General features: G+C 57.0%; 2 protein-coding genes across 2 annotated transcripts; both read left to right on the top strand.

Annotated features, from left to right (window-relative positions):
• Positions 1-550: 550 nt before the first annotated feature.
• Positions 551-5213, top strand: HMX3 (H6 family homeobox 3). The gene is made up of 2 exons (XM_033178508.1): positions 551-1025; positions 1639-5213. The coding sequence occupies exons 1-2, from the start codon at positions 626-628 to the stop codon at positions 2310-2312; spliced, it is 1074 nt and encodes a 357-aa protein (XP_033034399.1). The 5' UTR covers positions 551-625; the 3' UTR covers positions 2313-5213.
• Positions 5214-6965: 1752 nt separating this feature from the next.
• On the top strand, positions 6966-15240 carry HMX2 (H6 family homeobox 2). Its single transcript, XM_033178507.1, has 3 exons — positions 6966-7009; positions 12923-13191; positions 14120-15240. Exons 2-3 carry the CDS (start codon positions 12924-12926, stop codon positions 14671-14673), a joined length of 822 nt encoding a protein of 273 aa, XP_033034398.1. The 5' UTR covers positions 6966-7009; position 12923; the 3' UTR covers positions 14674-15240.
• Positions 15241-15931: the final 691 nt, after the last annotated feature.

The following is a 15931-nucleotide window of genomic DNA, read 5'->3' as shown; positions in this document are numbered from 1 at the left end:
CTGCGCTCGCAGGAGCGCTCCGAGTGCCTCTTTAGCGGGAGCCAATATCCTTTTGTGCTAATAGGCTTGTCCTCATTTGCTGCCTAATTGGACTATATAAAGCCAATAACAGGCGGGCTCTTATAGCCCGAAGCCAAAGCGCCAAAATCCGAGGGAAGGCGAAGAGGGGGCGGTGGCGGAGGCGGCTGCGGGGCCGGGGCTCGGCTGAGCCTTCGCCTGCCTAATCCCATTTGCCATTGTACGCGCCCAATCGCCGTATACTCCCTGCATTTAACTTGGATGACATTTTGATTTCATCATTAGCATCCGGCGCCGGATTGACGCAGCCTCGAGCCGGGGACTGCTCTTGCTGCCTCCTCCGCGGGAGCCGCAGCCGAGCCGCCTCGAACCCTCCGTGCCACCGCAGGGCCGCTCCCCGCCCCTCCACACCCCTCCCCCATGCGAGCCCGCCCGACTGGGTCCTCACCCCGCCCTCTCGCCGTTGGATTTGCGCCGGGGGCGGCCCCCAACTTTGCGCCCCGTAGTTGAGTTCCGTTTATGGTCTGATTTCCGGCGTCTTGCCTGCTTGCCCCGCCGCCCGCCTGTCCCGCTCCCTCCCTCCCGGGGACCCGGAGGAGAGGGGACCATGCCGGAACCCGGGCCGGACGCTCCCGGCACCGCCAGCGCACAGCCGCCGGCGCCGCCGCCCCCACCACCCGCTCCCAAGGAGTCCCCGTTCTCCATCAAGAACCTGCTCAACGGAGACCACCACCGGCCGCCCCCTAAGCCGCAGCCGCCCCCACGGACGCTCTTCGCGCCGGCCTCGGCTGCCGCCGCCGCCGCCGCTGCAGCCGCCGCGGCGGCCAAGGGGGCCCTGGAGGGCGCCACGGGCTTCGCGCTCTCGCAGGTGGGCGACCTGGCTTTCCCCCGCTTTGAGATCCCGGCGCAGAGGTTTGCCCTGCCCGCGCACTACCTGGAGCGCTCCCCAGCTTGGTGGTACCCCTACACCCTGACCCCCGCCGGCGGCCACCTCTCGCGACCTGAAGGTACCGACCACTCTTTGAACTTTCGTTGTCCCCCTGCGCGCCCGTTCAGTCCCAGCCCCGCGCTGCTTCCCTCCGCAGCTCTGGGACCCCAGCACCCGCAAATCCTGTTTGGTCAGTTTTTTCGGCCCCTGGCCTGCATCTCTTGCCCACGCCCTGGGTTGCGCTGCCCGTGAATCCAATCCCACTTGGTGAGAAAAGAAGTGGAATTGGAGCCCGGGGCACGGCGCTTCCCGGGAAAAGTGGCCTCGGGCGTGAATAGGGAGGCTTCGGACGGCTGGGGCTCGGGACACTGCCTGGAAGGAGGGGGTGATTCCAATGCGCCTAAGCCGAAAGGGAACCGTTCTGCCGGCCCCTGGCGGGGAAGCTGCGGGAAAGGAAGGAGGTGGCTGCGATGCCACCATCTGCTCGCCTTTCCTCGGGAGGAGGGGGATCCCAGGACCTGGCGCCCCTTCTCTGGCCCAGCCGGGAAGGAGGTGGCCCGCGGGAATGGTGAGGCCTCATGGCCCGGGACCTGGAGGCCGGCGCGGGTTGAGCCTGCCGTCCCCAGGCGCCGGGCCTCGCTCAAGGCTGTGTCGGTGTGCATGTGTGTGCGTCCGTCTGTCTGTCTCCCCAGCCTCGGAGAAGGCCCTCCTGCGAGACTCCTCCCCCGCCTCGGGCACGGACCGCGACTCTCCGGAGCCACTGCTCAAGGCCGACCCCGACCACAAGGAGCTGGACTCCAAGAGCCCGGACGAGATCATTCTGGAGGAGAGCGACTCCGAGGAAAGCAAGAAGGAAGGCGAAGCGGCGCCAGGCGCAGCCGGGGTGGGCGTAGGGGCGGCGGCGGCGACTCCGGGCGCAGAGGACTGGAAGAAGGGCGCCGAGAGTCCGGAGAAGAAGCCGGCGTGCCGCAAGAAGAAGACGCGCACCGTCTTCTCGCGCAGCCAGGTCTTCCAGCTCGAGTCCACCTTCGACATGAAGCGCTACCTGAGCAGCTCGGAGCGAGCCGGCCTGGCCGCGTCTCTGCACCTCACCGAGACGCAGGTCAAGATCTGGTTCCAGAACCGCCGCAACAAGTGGAAGCGGCAGCTGGCGGCGGAGCTGGAGGCGGCCAACCTGAGCCACGCCGCGGCGCAGCGCATCGTGCGGGTGCCCATCCTCTACCACGAGAACTCAGCGGCCGAGGGCGCGGCGGCTGCAGCCGCGGGGGCCCCGGTGCCAGTCAGCCAGCCGCTGCTCACCTTCCCACACCCCGTCTACTACTCGCACCCGGTAGTCTCTTCCGTGCCGCTGCTACGGCCAGTCTGAAGCCCCAGAGGGGTGGGGGAGGGAGCGCCCGGCCTCCTCGTCCGGACCCCGGAGGAGACTGGGCCGGGCCGAGGGCGCCGAGACGTCCAGCGGCCTTCAGGAACTGGGGCTTCTGCGCGCAGCCTCGGCTTCCCCTCCCCCAGTCGGTAGCGTTTTGTAAGTATTTGCAATGCATTTTCGTGCAATTCATCCCTAATGGATTGGAGGCGCTTCCCCTCTTACTTTTGGTTTTTGGCTTATATTAAGAGAAAGCAGGAACAAGACCAAATTTTCGGGTCAAATATTTCAGCCGATAGGTTTGTAAAATGTGCAGCCCTCCCCACCAAATTTCCGTTGCGCTGTGGCTTTTTGGTTTTATTTTTATAGAAGGAAAATGAGCGCAAAACCTGAATCCCTCTAGTTTATTCTTTTTTGTTTGTTTCGAGACGGAATCTTGCTCTATCTGTCACCCAGGCTGGAGTGCAGTGGCGCGATCTCGGCTCACTTCAACCTCCACCTCCCGAGTTCAAGTGTTTCTCCTTCTCAGCCTCCCGAGTAGCTGGGATTGCAGGTGTGTGCCACCACGTCCCGCTAATTTTTGTATTTTTAGTAGAGACGGGGTTTCACCACGTTGGCCAGGCTGGTCTTGAGCTCCTGACCTCGTGATCCGCCTGCCTCGGCCTCCCAAAGTGCTGGGATTACAGGCGTGAGCCACCGCGCCCGGCCTAGTTTATTCATTTTCTATAGAACTGTTTTCAGAATCCAGAGGAGAGAATTCATATGGTAGTATTTTTATTTCTGGATTTCTGGGTGTGTTTCTTCCTCCCAACCCCTAAATCAGTTATCCACCTTAATTTTCAGAATATGAGCAGCCTCTCATAAGAATCCTGACTCAGGCCGCTTTTCTCTTCTGGAGAGGTCTGTCGCAAGTAACCTCTTCATCGGTCTTACTTTGTGATGAAAGAATTCTCTAAGTGTTTAAAGGGAAAAGACAGCCAAAAATCAGAACTCTGACTGTTGAAACAGCTCTATATCTGGCCTGGTCTAAGTGGTCTTATTTATTAGTAGCATTTATTTTGAGAATTTCATTTGTAAATTATTATTAGTATTACTATCATTACTTTGTTCCCTGTTTTGAGAGAGTAATTTCAGTATTTTTAATATGGTATATTTTTCCCTCTCCTCTTACTTTCCATGTTCTGCAGTAACTGTTGTACGTTGACCTGTGCAATATTGTACAAAATTTCCTGAGAAAGCTGTTTCCTCCTCCACCGAGGGAAACAGACCTTTTCACTGTATAATCGTGGTCATTCATTTAGAAAGAAAAAGTTAGGCAGGGGAAAGAGGGGAAGGAAGAAACAAGCTTAGGTAGTGATGCTCAAAGGAGTAAGTTAGGCATACTGGAGCGCTTTAAGTGAAGGACAATCAATTTAGAAGAATTTTAACTTATTTGATAAGTGTACAGATTTCTTGTAAAGTTCACCCTCTACTCCGCAGGACTCCTGGCTCTGTCACCCAATCTGTTTTCTTTCTGTCTGCTACACCTGTTGTTCTGCGATAGTTTGTTTCCCGTCATCTCCCTCACCTCTGCCTGGGTTGAGTCCCTTTTTAAGAAAAAGAGAAAAAAAAATCCACAAAATATTGTTACACTAATGTTGTCGTGACATTGAATTAATTAAAAAGAAAAGCTTTTCGTGTTGCCAGAGTGTGTACTTATGGACGATTTTCCTCAGAGCAGGTGTCTCCAAAACTCTTTTCTGTCTTGCTCGCTGACTGCCTCTGCGCTCCCTAAGGGCAACCTGGACGCACATCCCTGTAATCCGGGAGGCAGTGGAGACAGAGGCGGCTTTGTTCGCGACCAGAGGCACTCTCTCCCCTGTACCTTCCGCGGTTTGAAACGCCCAGCGAGCAGGGAAGAATGCTAGGTGGAAGGGGAGTGGACCTAGGCTCATCTAGTTTGCGAAATTGAGCAAAGCGACAGCGCGCGAAGCGAGATACCAGAGACAGCTGGTATTTCCGAACAGTGAACTGCAGTCTCGCGTTCTGTTCTTAAACCTTGGTTCCTTCGGGGACTGAGAGCTTTTGAACAGGGCATCCCTGGGTATTCATCAGCTGGTTGACTTTGGTGGGCTCTGGTTGGAGGGAAGAAGGAAGTGAGTTCAGAGTTTAGCAGCAGCCGAAGGCTGATTGCAAGTCAGTCTAGGAGAGGCTGGGCCACAAGAGGACAACTCCGGGGACAGCCAGCTCTTGGGACTTGCTCCCACTTCCAGCAGAGGGGAACTTCCACAGGGCTTGAGGAGCTGAGATTCCCGGGGCGGCTAGAGCATGGGCGCGGTCTTGATGTGCCAAATGTGAGGGCACAGAGGCTACCTAGCTGCGGCAGCTGCAACAGAGAAGACCTTGTCTCTTCCGTGCCAGGCTCTTCTCTTTCCCCCGGAGCCCGACACCTTCTGGGCGGCATCTCTAGATCCCCGACCCTGTCCTGGCTGACGCCGGGAAGCGTAGCGCTCACCACGCTCGCGTGCTACTGGGCTCCAGGCCGCCGCGCTCTTGGTGAGCAGCCTGCGGAGGCACAGCGCGCCGGAACCGCCTGGAAGGGTGGGTCCGCCGGACAGAAGCAGGTGCCTGGGCGACACTCGCTGGTCGGGTGTGGCCGCCTGCCTTTAAGCTGAGGTCTGCACGTATGACTCCTGGCGGGGCACCTTTGAAGCTGGGAAGCCGAGAGGGGAAGATGAGGAACCGAGAGGCTGAAAAGATTCCAGAGAGCAGCCATAGGGCGCGACCGCTGGGGAGCGCCTGCACGCCTGCCTTTCCTCTCGCAGTGTGTTGCTAGGTTCCTCAAATTCAATCGACACAATTGATTCTACTGTGGCTGAAACGTCCAGTATAGTTTTCTGTTAATGGAAAACTGCCCTCCAAATAAACTGACATGCGTATTTATGGCAAAATTTTAGCCTGGACCCCAGTGAAGATAGATCTCTCTTTATTTCCCTCTGGTTTGGAATAAAAACGAGGGCATGTGTCATAAATGAAAAATAAACAGAAATTCGGGTCAAAATATGTTGTTCCTTGTGTTACCTACAAACATGGTGATGCCTTTTACTGTTGGCAATACCAACCGCAGGACAGGCCAATAACAGCTCATTAAAAATAATGTTGCAATAGCAAACACGTTCTTAGATTTTTACAGTCAGAACACGATGTTATCAAAGGCAAAGAAAATGCTTCTTTATTTGTGTTTGGATTCTCGAAAACGGTTCTTGACTGACCAGGTCTTTACAAAGTCGGGAAATAACTGGTTCTCCACAAGCACAGTTTATCCTTTGTCCTGCTCCTACAGCCTCCCTTTTCCTCCTGTTGGGGAGCCCCACTGCCATGGACCCCTGAGCATTCCTCCCCCAAACAGTGATGTGTGCCCTGGGGGAGGGAGGTGGTGCCAACTTGGCCTGGGGACTGGTGGCTGTGTGAGCCTAGAAGCTGGTCCAGGTGGGAAATGTCCCCTTCCCTCCTGTCAGGGGTCACCGTATTTATTCCAAGGCAAGAGAGGGGGTTGAGCCAGGGTGTGGGGCTGTGGAGCACAGAAGTCACTCTACACAAAGCATCCTAAGCTCAACTGCAAGTTTTTCTGTGATTTTCAAGCCAGGAGAAGCCAAGAAGGCACTTAGTGGGGCTGTCACATTTCCAGAGCTGGCCGTCTTCTTCCCCCACCCACAATGCCCCCCTCTCTGCTGCCTCTGCAAAGATTGCTGGGAGCTGCTGGCACCACTCACCAAAAGGGGCCTTTTTTGGGAAAAGTGAAGGTGCCTACACAAAATTCCTCCTGGACATTCCCTAGGGGAAGACAGGGCATCCCATGTCCTCTTTCCTAGGACACTGAACTGGCACTCTCAATTTTGTCTTTTCACCCCTCCTTCAGACTGTGGAGCCCAGCTTCTCTCTGCCAACCCTAGCTTTAGATTCTTCCTCCCCGTCTGCACCCCAATTAATCTTCAAGTCAATGCAAATGACTTCAGCTTCCAGGCTAAATCCTTTCTGCACCACCCAAAGAGACACACATGGAAACAACACACAAGATACACTCACATTTGATATAAACACTCACGTACACATCCACACACTGTAGACCTCCTAACACCAGTTCCATGGGTTCCTAGCATACAAATGTGTTTGGCATCACCACCATTGCTGGGGCACAGACGTAATCACACACACCTTGTTCGAAGTGACCCTTTTCTCCGATGGCCTTAGGCTTAGGCAAGCTGGGAAGAATCCTGGGAAAGGATTGGGCAGAGTGAGGTGGTGCTCCCACCTCTGCTGCAGGAAGCCTGAATGAACATCCTTTGGACTGGAATGCCTCGTAATCCCTCCTCACAAGCCATCTGGGATAAACTAGCGGAGCCTGCCACCATCCCACTGCAGACCCCCATGTTCTTGTAGGCTGGGATCCTACTCAGTGTCCGCCTCTTTACAGTGCCAGGCTCTGCCGCTCTGAGCACCCCCGAGGCCTCTGGACCCTGGGAGACCACAGAGCCAGCATGCGAACTGTTTCTGTTGGCAACACAGATGTATTTCTTTTATTTGGTAGTAAATAGAGTAGGTGTGTGTACATCAAACAACAGCAAGACAGACATAAACTGCCCCCCCACCACCGGGCGCTCATTCTGAGCCGCGACGCCCCCTCAACAGGTTCCTGGCGTCGCAGAGCCAGAGGCCACGCGGTGAGAACCCCAGTGCGTGCGCTCTCCTTGTGTGAGAGGCTGGAGGTAGAGTTGGGAGAAAGGGAGCAGGGGAAAAGATCAGTGGGATCTGCTTTCCCTTCTGCGGCAGAACGCTGGGTCAGCTAGGACTGGGGCCTGCGAGATGGGGAGCAGGGTCGGAGGCTTGAGGGCGGGAGGGCGGTGCTGCCGGCTGCTTCCTGCAAGCGCTTTGAAGAGGCCTCGCGTTGTCCAGCCGCCTGGGCAAGGGCCACACGCTGCTGCTTTCACCCCCTTGCGCCCGCGGGGCACCTGGACTCCCCTTGAGAGTCCCCGTGGGGCTTGAGCTTCTGCTGAGCGCTACCCTGCCTTCCACGATTCCATTTTGCCCAGTTTATTCGGGTCGTCCACTTCCCGTGGCTCAGTGACCCAGCCAGGGGGCGTCTTCCGCTTAGCGGTCCAAGTGTAGACTCCGCAAAGCGGTTAAGAAGACCTGTCTACCGGGGTGCGCGCGATGGGGTCAGGGTGGAAGAACCAGGAACCTCATAGAAACCCCTGCTTGGGGTCCAAAGCGCAGCCGGGCACACCCAGAGGACAACACCCGCCCCCGCATATACATGTGGCCCCGCAGGAGCCCTCCGCAGGGCTCCCACTCTTGGCTCCCCGCCCTCTCGCTGACCCCCACCCCCTAACCCGGGCTTTGAGATGTGAGTGATCCCTTGCCTCTGGGCCTAGGACTCTGGAAGTGTGCACGGCCGGTGTGCAGGGTGGATGGTGTTGACCTTTTGACCTGAAAACAATTGGGGGGTGGGGGAAGGATGGCGGAAGAAAGGAAAGAGCCACGAGGACAACTAGGCAGGATGTACTTTTGAGCCCTGCCAGGTGCCGCCGATCCGGGTCTGGGGTTGAGATTTGGGCTGCACTTGTCCCCGGTGTGTCTCTCCCGCGGAGTCCCTGAAGGTGCACGAGGTGGGGAGCGTAGGCTGAGGGGGGTAATCCGCTCCTGGATAGAAACACCACCCTCGTCCTCACTGGGGCCCATATATGCGCCTGGGATTCCTCCCCACCCTTCCATCTCCAGGACCCCTGAGGGTATCACTCGAGCGACGGGGCGGCTCCGGAGACCGGAGGGAAGGGATAGCTGGAGACTGCAGCGCGCCTCCTCCGAGAGTCCTCTGGAGGTGCGCACGAGCTGTACTAGCCCAGATCTCTTCCTCGGCTGCTGCTCCCGGCGATGCATCTCCGGGGGAAACTTCCCAAAGTCTGAGTTGCCGGGTTCCAAAAGGATCCCTTTGGGTTTAGGCCTGGGAGAGGTATAGAGCCAGCGAGAGAGCGCGTTGCGCCTATCGCTGAGGCAGGAGCGGTGAGGTGGAGTCACCTGGTGTGCCTCACCCAAGCGCTAATGTCTTAAAGAAATATAAAGAATCCCCTTCTTTGGTGAGCTCCTTCACCGCCCTCGCCCCCTTGGTGATGGAGTGCACGCATCAGATTTTCATCAAAGTTCTATTAAGTGAAACATAGGTTGCAGGGCACCCTTTGATTGAAACAGTTTAAATTTTAATTGTGTTTTTAATTTGACATATAGTTGCAGAAAGGAATGACACTGCGTCGCCAAGGGGCGGTCGATTTTCTTAATTTCTCCCAGAGGAATTGATGAGTCTATCAGGCCACTAGATTGGAAACCCATTAAAGCTCTCTGGTTAGGCTGTTAATTGGAACTTGATGGATGTGGGGGTGGGGGGGAGTGTCGGGACTCGGCTATGCTGATCCAATCTTCGTGACTTTCTGTTTTCCAATAAATTACACAATTCATTTTCCAGCCGCAGATTACATAAATTGTACACCTCTGGGGCTCTCTTTTTCAAATAGGGAGCCCTTTTCCCCAAAAGCCTATTGTGAGATGTCATTTGCACCAAAGAACGAACAGCAGAGGCCCTTGAATGAAAATCGAAACATAATCAACGTTTATACTTAGAAAATTTATTGAGATCATTTTCTCTGGTATTTCCTTATTTTAAAGTTTGGACACGCCATATATCATAATCCACTCGCGTGGGGGGGCAACTGTGTTTAATATTTATCGAAGCTTGATTCCAAGATCAAACTTGTTTATGACTTCATCTGTCATTTCGGAGGGAGCCTTCTTCTACTATTACCCGGCTCAGCCAGCCTATTTCCCAACTGCCGCAGAGCAGAGAGGATCAATTTTTATTAGGCTCCTCGGCAAGTTTGCTCTGGGCCGCTTTAATATTGAACAGTGGCATAATCTCGGGACCTAAACTTTAAGCGGTCTTTCAGTCTCAGAAAGTTTATCATCCCTTGGAACCTGGTTATGCCTCATTCCCAGGAGACCGAGACAGGGGGTCGATCCCAGAGATGCAGAGGGGCCATCCTCCAAGGTGTGGGTATTAAAATGAGTAGGATTGGGCGGAGCTATCCCAAGGCTAGGGGGGTGGGCGGGGTGTGCCATAGTACTGAGTTGAAGGATTGCCACTCGTTAGGGGAGAGACATGAGGTGTCTGTGGGTGGTGGTTCCAGGAACTGAGTGTTCTTGGGAGTGAGTTTTGCAGCTACACTGGGCCCAGGAGAGGGCGTCTGGGCCTCCGTGCTCCAGGTGAAGATCCCCGTATGCCAGAAGTGGGTGGCAAGCAAGGTTGTTTCTTGTCCCTCCGGTCCTTGCGGTGTGACGGCTGTAGATGCTGGAGGGGCGGGAGGTCCCTCGGGCGATCAATCCAGAAGAGCTCAGGGGAGCTGCAGTCAGTCAGGCTGCAGAGCTGGGTCTCCACCACAGCCTTCCTTGCCCCAGCCCTGTGACCACCACCATCTCTTCCCTGGTTAAGTGCAGTGTGGGTGTGACGTGCACACACTAGTAGGAGCTCAGTGAACGTTTGCTGAATGAATGTGTGAGCGTCCATAGGCGTTTATGCAAGTGCCTTCATGCGAATTAATGCGTCCTTTGCCGGATGTGGCAGCAGAGGAAGTGCCTTGGTGAAGATTAGACCCTCGAAGCGATTAAAGAGACGAGGCAGAGGAAATACAAGGCAAGATGGATCTTTTTGACTTCCCACACTATCCCTAGTTGGAGGAGAGATAGGGACACAAGGCTTCATAACTTCCTTGTTTAGAGTCCGCAAGCCAGGCTCCTTGCAAGGGTCGATTGCCTAGTCTCTCACTGTTTCAGGGCCTGGGAGCTGCTTTTCTGAGGCCCACCTCGAGGTCCTTTGCCCTGACAGAGGTCACTCCTTGGGCTCTGGCCTCACCCATATACCCGCCCCCGCCATCCCGAGTCAGCGGGATCCTCACAGCCTCCCCTGCAGCCATCCTCCAAGCTCAGTGCGTGTCTGCTCCTCTCTCCCTCCTCCCAAGTGCGATGTATTGGCAGTGGAACAACCTTGAGCACGAATCTTGCTTTCTCTGCCTGGGCTAGTCTCTTGTTTTCTTGAACCTCAGTTTCCTGGCCTGTACATTGAGTGAATAGATCTGTGTCACTTGTTTGCCATCAGGATTAAAGTGAAGAATGATGGGGGAATTCCCAGCATGTTCCCCGCACGAAGTATTTACAGTTCAGGAATGTTCGATCAACTCCCCCTACCTGCCCCCAGCTTTCTTCCCCAGCGGGGTGGCTGGCACTGCTCCCCGAGTTGGCCGGCCAGTTCCCCTCGAGGTGCCTTGACCCTGGCTCCGGAGGTAGCGCCCAGCTTAGGATGTCCGCGGGAAGCGGATGGTTAGTGAGAATCGGACGATTCTTTCCCTGAACCTCTCGTGTACCCCCCAACAGCGCGGGAGCACGCGGGACCCGCTGCGACGTGGCCCGGGAGCCTGCGCCGCCGCGGCGCAGAGGAGAACGCACAAATTGTATTTCAGCGCCAGGTCCTTCCGGGTTAATGAGCTGACACCATGATTAAAGCTGACCATTTGTAATGTGTCTCGACCCTGCCGCCGAGCCCTGAAGAGGTTAATGCGGTGACGGAGGCCGGCACCTGCCCCTCGCTGGCCTCCTGGGCCGCGGCGCGCAACCGCTGGCCCCCGCCCCCTCGCCTGCTCCTGCCCCGGCTGCACGGCCGACTCCTAATCAATTAGCCCATTAACGAGCCCTTCGAGGAGTTAAGTAGGGAGAGTTCTGCCAGGGGCAGGGCCGCAGTCGGTAACTCACCGCGGCTAATGATATTATAAGCGCTTTACTTAATAACCCGGGCGCGGCGCGGGCGAGGAAGGAACTGCATCGTCATCGTGCAGCTTCTGGACATTTGTGGGGACTGATTCCAGAGTCTCCACTCACCCATGGCTGCACTTGGGGGGCCCCCTAAAGACAGGGTTCCCGGAATCTCTTGGTCAAGGGGTCCGGAGGCCACAGCTTGAGGGGGTGGGGTTGCCTGAGCACTTCGGGCCTTGCCTCACTTCAGTTTCCAGGAAACTTGTGCAGACGACTGTGGCCCCAAACCGCTTTGCTTGGCTGGGCTAATTCTAGCTCAGGTAACAGCTGGTCTAGGAATTAAAGGGGCGAGAGCCAGGGCACAGAAGGGGGCTATGGGAACATAAAGAGAATCACTATTTACTGGGCCCCATGGTGTGCCAGGCTCGGTGCTGGGTAGTTTGACCTTACAACAGCCTCTGCGAGGGAGGCACTGCTTCCTCCAATTTTAGGAATAAAGAAATCGAGGCTCAGGATTTCCAAGTATCTTCCCCAAGATCACCCAGCCGAGATTTGAATCGACTCTGCCCAATTCTAAAACTGAGTCTTGTTACCAGCTCCTTCTCTTCTTCCTGGGAGCAAAGCATCTATTTCTGCAGCAGTTCCGAAATCTTCAATATTTACAAAACAAAAACAAAAACACAGATTCGCTTAAAACACGGGCGGGCCATGGGCTACCCCGCCAGGTTTTGGAGTACCTACTATGCGATGCTAGTGCTTCGAGGCTTTCCATCCCTTCCTGAGGCAATCCGAGAAGTTATTTTCGACTACGAGGGCAGAGAGGCTTTAATCGGTATCAGAGTTGTGCAAGTTCACTAAGTGTGTAAATAGTTATGCCGGGATTTGAACCCAGATCTCAACTAGAGGTCTTAGGACTTCTTCCCTCCCACAAAAGATCCTGTAGTTCCGTAGGACCTGTGACAGGGATGAGGTCTACAGAAGGGGAAGGGGACTGTCTGCTCCAAGGGCTACTGGCCATGCTGGAGAGAATGAGCGTCCTCCTGGAGACACTTGCTCCTAACCCACCTCATCCCCACGCAGGGCGCCATGGTACCGGGAGTGCCGGCTCGGCCCGCCCACTGGGGCTAGAAGGGGTGGAGGGCTGGGGGAGGATCGTGGAGCAGCCTGTATAAGCCCCTGGGAGGCGCGGAGACACGTCGCCTGCGGAGGCGTCGAGCCACTCCAGCTCCGAGTCCCGCACCGCCCCTGCCTCTGGAGAGAGGGGTTCAAGGGGTCGGAGTCGCCGCAGCCGTCAGCAACTCGGGCTAGAATCTACGCTGCTTTCAGCCCTGGCTGCCCTTGGTTAAATGCCGCTGATGCCCGTCCGGCCCTTGGCGCGCTCTGGGGGCGCACCGGCGCTGTATGCCTGGCCCGAGCGTTTTGAAATTTTCCGGGGCCTCTCGGCGGCGCTGCGATTGGCCGCGTTCGGGTAACCTCTATGCAAATGAGGCCGCGCCGCCTCCGCGCCGCCGGAGACCCGGCGAGCTGGCGGGCGAGGAAGGGGCATTTGCACCGGGGCTGGGCGGGCGCACCCAGAGCCGGGCGGGCAGGAACCCCCGCGCAGCCGTCCGGTGCCCGCGCGTTCCTCGCGCGGAAGGGACGCCTCACCAGCCTTGGCGCCCCCTCCCCCTAGATTCCCTCCCCGCCCTTCCCCGCTGCCTGCCTGCTGCACCACCTTCCACCCAGATAACCCAGATCGTCTCTAAAGGGAGTTCTTGGTTTCCTCCAATTTCTTATGAACCCAGGATGGGCAGCAAAGAAGATGCGGGCAAGGGTTGTCCGGCGGCCAGTGGCATCTCCAGCTTCACCATCCAGTCCATCCTGGGCGGGGGCCCCTCGGAGGCACCGCGGGAGCCCGTCGTCTGGCCAGCAAGGAAGCGCAGCCTATCCGTGTCTTCGGAGGAGGAGGAGCCGGACGACGGCTGGAAGGCGCCCGCCTGCTTCTGCCCAGATCCGCACGGCCCCAAGGAGCAGGGCCCCAAGCACCATCCCCCCATCCCTTTTCCTTGCCTGGGTAAGGATCGCACGTCGCCAGTGTGGCAGCCAGCAAGCGCGAGGGGAGGGAGGCTGAGCGCCCCGCCAAGACTCCCGCGCCGGGCCCCCTCTGGCCAGAGCTGCGGCAGCCTGGGGTTCGGGACCGCCAGGAAAGGGGCGCGCGCACTGTGGTGCCTCCTCCGCCCGGTAGGCCCTCGGGAGGAGGCGAACACAAACCAGTGTGGGCTTGGGCTTCTTGGGGAAGGTTGAGTTGTTAAAGAGAGTGGACCACAGCGAGAGGGACACGCAGCCTGCCGTACGCCCGGCTGTCCTCAATCACTTTGCACATCTGGTGCTTTCTTTCCGGACACGAGGTGGATATCTGCAAGTCAGGTCTGGGCAGTCTGTCTCTACCGTAATCTCTTTCTGCGTCTTCTTCCTCACTCGCTCCGTATCTCTGCCTTTCTCTCTCTCCCTCCTCCTTGGAATGATTAGCACTCCAAGATGATTGACAATGGTGCGTTTCAGAGACGGCTCCTCTTTACAACATTTGACGAAGGGGAGCCCTGCGTTAGTCCTTAGCGTGATTTCCAAACAAATGGCCTGTGAAATGATGCCACCCTATAAAGCTCGAGGAACTCTTCCAGCTCAGTTACTACAAGGCAAATTCGCCTTTTAAAACCATGTTAATGTTTCCCCCTCTAGACCTCCTCTCCCTGTTGCCCCAGGCCCGTTCATAAAGGTGGGAGCACAGAGACTCCATACCCCAACTAGCTGGGTCCTTCTCTTGTCGCTTTTAAGGGACGGGGTGCTGGGTTTGGGGAGCCAGTGAGGGATAAGAGGAGGGGATTGGTAAGGTGGGACCAAGGCGGCAGGCGCTTGCCAACTGCATGGTCCCAGGGAGAGCTGGCGGTCTCCGAGGCTCCCCAACCAACTCCATGGCCTTCCTGTCTGCTCTCGCTTCTCAGGTACCCCCAAGGGCAGCGGAGGCTCGGGCCCGGGCGGCTCGGAGCGCACGCCTTTCCTCTCTCCTTCGCACTCGGACTTTAAAGAAGAGAAAGAGAGGCTCCTGCCCCCGGGCTCGCCCTCGCCAGGGTCCGAGCGGCCGCGGGACGGCGGCGCTGAGCGGCAGGCTGGCGCGGCCAAGAAGAAGACGCGCACAGTCTTTTCGCGCAGCCAGGTGTACCAGCTCGAGTCCACCTTCGACATGAAGCGCTACCTGAGCAGCTCGGAGCGCGCCTGCCTCGCCTCCAGCCTGCAGCTCACGGAGACCCAGGTCAAGACTTGGTTCCAGAACCGCCGCAACAAGTGGAAGCGGCAGCTCTCGGCAGAGCTGGAGGCGGCCAACATGGCGCACGCGTCGGCTCAGACTCTGGTGGGCATGCCGCTGGTGTTCCGGGACAGCTCGCTGCTGCGCGTGCCGGTGCCGCGGTCGCTCGCCTTTCCCGCGCCGCTCTACTACCCGGGCAGCAACCTCTCGGCCTTACCTCTCTACAACCTCTACAACAAGCTCGACTACTGACCGGCCCGCCTCCCCGCGCCGCCTGCCTGCGCCCCGGGCCGCCTCCAGCTGCCCGCAGAGCCGGGCGCGGAGTGCACTGTAAGCAGGGCTCCGGAGCAAGGTGGCGTGTTTCCAGAAATATGAAGAAATACACCATGTGTATTCATTAGCTCTTATTTATGGCCTCTGCCCTACTTTTTGTTTTGATTGTTTCGGGTATTTATCGGCATTCCCTAAGTCAGAGAGCCTGCTTTCTACCTAGACCCAACCAGTACGCTTTGAAAACCATTCGGAGTGGGATGTTCTCGGGTGGTGGTGGGAAAGGGAGTCTGGCCAGACAGGCTCTGGTTCGTAGGAAAAAAAATCAGGCAAACACCTACAAAACCAGGTACACTCCTCCCCCATATATACACCTGTATATATGTACATGCATACACGCTCGGCCAAGCCAGGTCCTCAGAGGCTTTGGACAATTACCTAATTGCTTCTTTTCGTTTCCCTCATCCCGAGGATGGGTAGAGACGAAAAGGGGAGAGTTCAGATCTGTAAATATTTTTAAAGAGAAAAAAATAAAACATTTTAAACATCTTTGCTAACTTTGGTGGGATTAATTGCCCGGCATAATAACGCACGGAAGGTTTTCAGGTTTTTCGGTGGAAAGACTTGCATGCATCTCTCTGCAGAAGTCTGGCTCGCGCCACGTGGAGGGTGGGACTGGGGTCAGCGGTTAAAGGTCGGGACCTTGGCACCGCCCAGACTGCACGTGGCTGGAGCTGCCCGCCCACTCTCCCTCCTTCGCCCAGAATCGTCGCGCGGGTTGGGGTGCACTGCGGCTGGAATCCAGCTCCTGAGCCCGCGCGGAGAAAGACAAAGACAGGGAGGCAGGCCTCGCCACTTAAGCGATTGCTTTCCGGGAACGAGCGAGCCGGGTGCCCAGCGGCATATTCCCAGCACTGGGCTCGCCTTGAGCTTGGCCACAGCAGGTCACGCTACGACGTCCCCTGGGCCGCGCACTTCCTCTCTAGGGGTATAAAGCAGGCGATGGCGCTGCTTGTACCTGGTAAAGCCTCCACTTTGCTAGCCGCGAGTTTGGCGCTACGAGCTTGTCGCTGCGCCCAGCTACCCGGCCGGTGGCGGAGTTATGTGTGCCACGCGGAGAGGAAACTGGGGGCGGTGAGGCAGTACTTGGGCTCAGGAGAGATCCGAGAACCGGTACCAAGCAAGGAAGGCGAGGGAGGCAAAGGCGCTTCCCTACACTCTTTTGTTGTTAATAGTTTGC

This window comes from Trachypithecus francoisi, unplaced genomic scaffold (genome assembly GCF_009764315.1).
Source record: "Trachypithecus francoisi isolate TF-2019V2 unplaced genomic scaffold, Tfra_2.0 Contig01579, whole genome shotgun sequence".
NCBI classification, from domain to species: domain Eukaryota; kingdom Metazoa; phylum Chordata; class Mammalia; order Primates; family Cercopithecidae; genus Trachypithecus; species Trachypithecus francoisi.
The sequence above is the reverse complement of the archived record's forward strand: the minus strand, read 5'-3'. Positions and strand labels throughout refer to the sequence as shown.

Coding starts and splice junctions, on each gene's coding strand:
- HMX3 (XM_033178508.1), top strand. CDS start 626: ATGCCGGAACCCGGGCCGGACGCTCCCGGCACCGCCAGCGCACAGCCG. Junction 1,026..1,638: donor CCACCTCTCGCGACCTGAAG/GTACCGACCACT, acceptor CTGTCTCCCCAG/CCTCGGAGAAGGCCCTCCTG.
- HMX2 (XM_033178507.1), top strand. CDS start 12,924: ATGGGCAGCAAAGAAGATGCGGGCAAGGGTTGTCCGGCGGCCAGTGGC. Junction 13,192..14,119: donor CATCCCTTTTCCTTGCCTGG/GTAAGGATCGCA, acceptor CTCGCTTCTCAG/GTACCCCCAAGGGCAGCGGA.